At 35.8% G+C, this 5988-nt stretch overlaps 1 protein-coding gene and 1 pseudogene across 1 annotated transcript; both read right to left on the reverse strand.

The window, feature by feature from the left end:
* Nucleotides 1-486: 486 nt before the first annotated feature.
* LOC149239560 (2-hydroxyisoflavanone dehydratase pseudogene) lies at nt 487-1854 on the reverse strand (annotated as a pseudogene).
* A 1562-nt stretch (nt 1855-3416) lies between these two features.
* Nucleotides 3417-4103, reverse strand: LOC149239561 (uncharacterized). The gene has a single exon (XM_089369899.1). The coding sequence runs from the start codon at nt 4101-4103 to the stop codon at nt 3417-3419; it is 687 nt and encodes a 228-aa protein (XP_089226025.1).
* Nucleotides 4104-5988: the final 1885 nt, after the last annotated feature.

Consider the following 5988-nt stretch of genomic DNA (forward strand, 5'->3'; position numbering starts at 1 on the left):
ACGAAAACAAAATATTCATATTACTATTAAAAAAAAAAAAAACAAGCACATACTCAACCAATACCACTATCCTATAGTCTAAAATATTATATCCTTCAACATATGCTACCATTTTTGTTGTCCCATTTTTGTTGTCGCTAATTAGCTGAAAAGTATATCCTGTCGTCCCTAATACATCAAAATGAGTTCCATATAAAGCAATTATACGTCAAAAGACAAATATAACAAAACTAAACTTTTGAAAATTACTTCCCCACCGGTAGCTGGAAAAACATCAGCACATTGGAATGGACAAATCACAACAAATTATGATATACATGGCCGTCATAAGAATGCAGTAAAGAAAGTCATCAGACACAGAAACAATCGATTTCAATCTGTGTAATGACACTTTCGCTAAATCTATTACCCTGTAGCCTCTTATGTCTTTAAGACTGTCCAGTTTCTTCAATATTGGCTCGATAGTGCAGTTATTACCCTGTAGCCTTTCTGTTTCCGCAACGAAACCGTACATGCTAAACAATCACAGATATTCGCCTTCATATTGACAAGGAAAGACTCTGTCTAGGGTTCTTACAGTCATCAGAGGAGGAGGGGGAGGAAAAGGAATGCATGAAGTCCGAAATGCGTTTCAACATGAGATACGCATTCTCAGATTTGGGATTGAAGAGATGGAACACGTGGCCTTCGCCTTCAGTCATAACCAGATCAGCGTCTTTGCCTGCCTTCCTTAAAGCTTCGTAGTACAGAATGGCACGATCTGTCAGCAGATCCTTCTCTGCCACGAATACAACCATTCGTTCATACACCAGAGTCGACAGATCAGGAGAATGGGGTCCAACTGGGTTGCAAAAAGGGTGGTCTTTTTCCTCCCCTGGGGGGAGGACGATGCTCCATAGTGCATCCGACAACAACTTAAAACCCTCCACTTCGCGGCCAACTAATTCTATACCACCAAAGGCGGGGTGAAACAGAATGGCCCCTTGTAAACACAACCCATCCCACTTCTTTCCACCCGCAAGAATGCCCACCTGTTGCACCGTGTTGCCTCCCGCACTGTCACCTGCCACAAATACTCTGCCGAAATCTGCGTGGGAAGCGAACCACGGATCCACGGACACCCCATCCAGCGCTACTGCTTGATGGTCAAGCCATTCAAGAACGCCAAAACAATCGTGATAAGCAGCAGGGAGGCGATGCTCGGGCGCTTTCCTGTACTCCACCGATAGGCATATCACCTTCGCCTCTTTAGCCACTTCATTGACATAGTTGTGATAAAGCGGCGAGACAGCCGATCCGATACAGAAAGCCCCTCCGTGAATGTACACAAGTACCGGAACTTTTTGTTTTCCATCACTCACTTCGAACGGAGGAAGGAAGAGCCGAACGAAGACGCCTGTTTCAAGATCGATGACCACGTCCTTCGATGCCACTCCTCCCTTGGATTCATTACCGAGCTGCGGAGAAGGGGGAACGGTACCCTCGTTGAGCAAGCGTTCAACCGTCCCGTCTTCGTATATCCTCAGCAGACCGGGAGCCTCAGCTACGATAGATAAAGAACAAGATGATTCCTCCATATGTATGCCGTTGGTAGTGCTGCTATCAATAGCAAAGCCGAGAGGGAGGAACGCAGATAAGAATATATTTACGAACGTCAACACCAGATGTCGATGCTTGCATTTAAAGCTCCAGATACCCTGATAAATCCGAAACATACAGTGACTTTAATACCGAACCTTAATGTTCCATTAATATGGGATCATAAACCAGGAAATGTTTTGGACCTTACTTTCATGAAATGCTTACCGGGCCCCACACTTGTGTAATGGGACGTAATTTGGTGCAAACTTTCATCACTAGTTTCCATTACTGTCCGCCGGTCATTGTCCAATAAGGTGTGGTATCACCATAAATTACCCAAAGTTTATTTCTATCGGTCCCAGTTAGGGGGTCAAATTTGATGGTATTTATTTGTAATTTTCTTATTTAATAATTAAATAATAATCATTTTAAAATTGGTACGACCGTTATTAAGTTTTCAGACTTCGCTTTAATGAATGACGTAAAATTAGTGATTCTGATATAAACAAATAAAAGAAATTAGGCATTTTCATTACTTATAGTCAAGATGAGTATTGGAAAATCTAACATTCTCAATATTAAAATTTTGAGATGAGATTTGAAGATAAGCATAGACTCATTGATAGCGTATTTTTAGATTATTGGAATATCTAACATTTTTAATATTAAAATTTTGAGATGAGATTTGAAGATAAGCATAGACTCATTGATAGTGTATTTTTGGATTTATAGAAAAAGTTTATCACTATCTTCAGTCACTTTATGTGATTTTATATTGTACACACTTAAGCATAATACAAACATTGAAGACCAAAGTTTAATGGTTGAGGCTCACACATGTCCATGCCAAGTAGCCATTGATATTCTATATAAAACACTTACTCAAGCTTTTTCTTTGTTTAGGTGAAACAATAGTTTTTTGTTTGATTTTGAGAATTTTATGTAGTTTATTTAGTGTTGGCATATTGGTGATAGACAAAATGAGTCTATTTATTAGTTTGATTAGAAAACAAATATATTTTGTAGTTGGATATGAGAATCTCAAATTGTGGTTACCAAGCCTATGATGCTCTCAATAAATTCACACTTAAATCCAAAAACAACTATGTTTGTGCCTTTTAGGTGTTAGCCTATGAGAAGATTATGAATTTCTTCAAAATTCATGCTTACATATTATTATTTCTTAAAATGTTCTCTCAAATTCTTATTTTAAAATGGCTTCAAATCTATGTTATTATTTATAAGGTCCTCCATAAATCCAACTTATCAAATTATAAACCAAAATCAAAGATCAATTGTTGCTCTTCAAAATATATGATAGTTAATAAAATTGACCAAACTAATTAAAAACTTTTTAAGAATAATTTAATATAATTTGTAAAACTTTTGAAATTACGTAAATAGTAACCATATATAACTACACCAAATTATTAATTAATTTAATTATAACTATATATCTATGAAACGTCTTTTATAATCAAGTTATAATTAAAAAATTTAATATTATTATTATTATCTAATTATGTGAGACAAGAGACTCATTTCTATGTGGTGATTTAACTACTAAATTTACGAAAGTATACATACTCTTTTTCAGAGAAAAAACCAACATGGATTTATATTAAAAAATATAAAGATCTGCAATACATGACATTTTTGGGGGCTGAGAAACCCAGAAGCAGATACTATATAAAGGAACAGATTTATCCAGAAAAAACATATCCATATCTAATTATCAGCCACAGAGATAAAAGAACTCTAAGGAAAGACATGATAAAACACATTCATATAGAACTGAAGCTCAGAGAGCTCGCGAGTCTTGCAAAGGATAGGAGTCACATTCCATTGATACTGAAATCCTGAATAAGAAAAGAGATTCCTTCATGCATGACTGATAATGAGCAAAGACCTGGCGCCATGCCAAGACCATCCTTTGAGAGGAGATTAGCCTGGACGTTCCTGGAACAGGGAATATGCTGAAAAGGTATCTGGTTCATTGAGCTCCGAAAAAACATGATGCGACTTAGCCATCCAAGGAGGTGTGGACTATTGATGAGGCCCAACCCATTTGCATGATCAATGAGGGATTTCGAGTCACCAAAGATTGAAATAGACTGGATGCCTAAAAAGACACAAAAGGCGAGCAGCCTTGAGAGTGCCCGAGCCTCGGCCATAGAGTTTGAGCCAAATCCGCCATGCCAAGATAGTGAATAATGTAGATTGTCATCTATTATAATGAAGATACCGCAACCATAGCTATTGTTCCGCTCAACTCCATCAAAGAAAGCAGCAGGAGCCCGAAAGGAATAGGTATCCAGCATCTTATTGCAGACTTTTTTTAACTGTACATCGCCCTGATGAGAAGAGTCATAGCATGCCAAAATGCACTGTAGGATTGAATTAAGAGGCTCCTTTGATTCTTGAAATATTTGGGCATTTCTCCATTTCCACAAAAAACCAGCAGGAAATGACAAACAAAGATCTCCAGGATAGACATTGCTCGCTCCACCACTTAAAACCATCCTGTACAGAAGGAAAGATAAGGTAAGGAAAACCGAAAGACAAGGGTAGATCATACCAGATATGGAGATACCAGGCACATTGGAAAAACATATGCATGTTCGATTCCTCTACGTTATGGCACATGGCACATCTACTTGGGCCTTGCCAGTTTTTCCTTCGAAGGACCTCCCAAGTAAGATTCCTGTTCCTAAATACCAACCATGAAAAAGTAATCATTTTAAGATGACATCCTACCTTCCAGAGGCAAGGAGGGAAAAGCAGACCAGAACTTGGAGCATGGACAGAGATCATTATTGCATAGATATCCTTCACACGCACTGGCAGTTTAGCTTTTGGAAGAGACCAGACCAAATGATCCCTGGATCCCGATTGAAAAATCCCCATGCTATTAAGCCTTTCTTTTACAAAAATCCAGAGAGGGAGCAGCATTTGCGGCAGGTGCAAGTCCTTCCCATCCTTCCATGCTGGTATAGAATCTGACCATGATTTGATCAATTTGTCCCATGAGAAGCATCCCGTTCTATGAAGGAAGCATACCAAGGGAGAAGGGAAAGAGAAATCTTGACCATTTACAATAGAATCAAAGCCAATTAGCATACTGATCCCGACAATAGGTTCCATCTTAGGTTTTCCAAGAAGAAAAGGTGAACTTTCCTGAGACTTAGCCAAATTGACGAACCCTTTCTTATGCCAATGGATCTTCTTCTGTACCAGTATTCTAGGCTCCTACCTTTCAAGTATTTCGTCCTTATAACCTTGCTCCATGGCCCATCTCCAAAAATACCTCTGTAAAGAGACTTACAAATGAGCACTTTTCCAAAAGAGCGCATGTCTAAAAGGCCCCAATCACCAGCCTTCCTAGGTTTCGAAATAGAAGCCATCTAATTTTGAATGTATGACCTTTTAGAAAGAAACACATACTCTTAATTACTAAACCCACTCAAATATATACCTATATTACACAAAAATGTTTTTATAATTTTTTCTAATTATATTGTTTTGGAAAATATTTCACATCATGATCTATACATAGTGACAATGAGGCGTAGTTTGATTTGTCCCTACGCGTGGTTAATTATATTGTTTTGGTAGAAGTCTTCGGAACCCCAGTTTCCTTCCAGGTATGACTTGAACAAAGCATCTATCTAATCTTTTAATTAGATAAGTGCAATATATCTCAATCATACACGTCGCTGTAATAATATCGTAATTTAAAACCCATGTCCACATTATTATGGACTCTGAATATAATTTTTAGTTTAAATGTCTGCTCAGTAATGTGACTGAAATATAATTTATTAATTTATTATTATAGTGGGTGCAGTAATGTGTTTGAGATATATTTTACTAATTATATTCTTTTTTGCAGTGGGGGAAGATAGAGATAATTTATATTAATTACATTATTAATAAATTATAATATAATTGTTGTAGGTTTAGTCTCATTTAATTTTTTAATTTCTTTGATTTTATTATTATATAATTATTGTAGTGGGTGCAAGATAGATATAATTTATATTAATTATATTATTTATAAAGTATGATATAATTGTTTGTGTAGTATAGTTTTTTTTTTTTTTTAATTTAATTGTTTGTTTTAATATTTAAAGATTTTTTTCGTAATTTTATAGGTTTTTTTATAATTGTAAATTTAAATGATGTAGTATGTATTTTGATTATTTCAAATTTCAAATTTATTTATATATATTCAAGTATAGGTTATATAATTAAATATTACAATTTAATAAAAATATTATTAAATTTTTAAATATATATAAAATATTATCATTATCATCTCATTTTGATGATGAACCACACTTGTTGGTTCGAAACGCATTGGCCAAAAATTCTTACATATGATGTTTACCAAAAGACTTTGTTTTA

Source organism: Pinus tabuliformis, chromosome 8, assembly GCF_031772625.1.
Source record: "Pinus tabuliformis cultivar Carrire ecotype Pingquan chromosome 8, CPIR1, whole genome shotgun sequence".
Classification (NCBI taxonomy): Eukaryota; Viridiplantae; Streptophyta; class Pinopsida; order Pinales; family Pinaceae; genus Pinus; species Pinus tabuliformis.

Coding starts and splice junctions, on each gene's coding strand:
- LOC149239561 (XM_089369899.1), bottom strand. CDS start 4,103: ATGGTTTTAAGTGGTGGAGCGAGCAATGTCTATCCTGGAGATCTTTGT.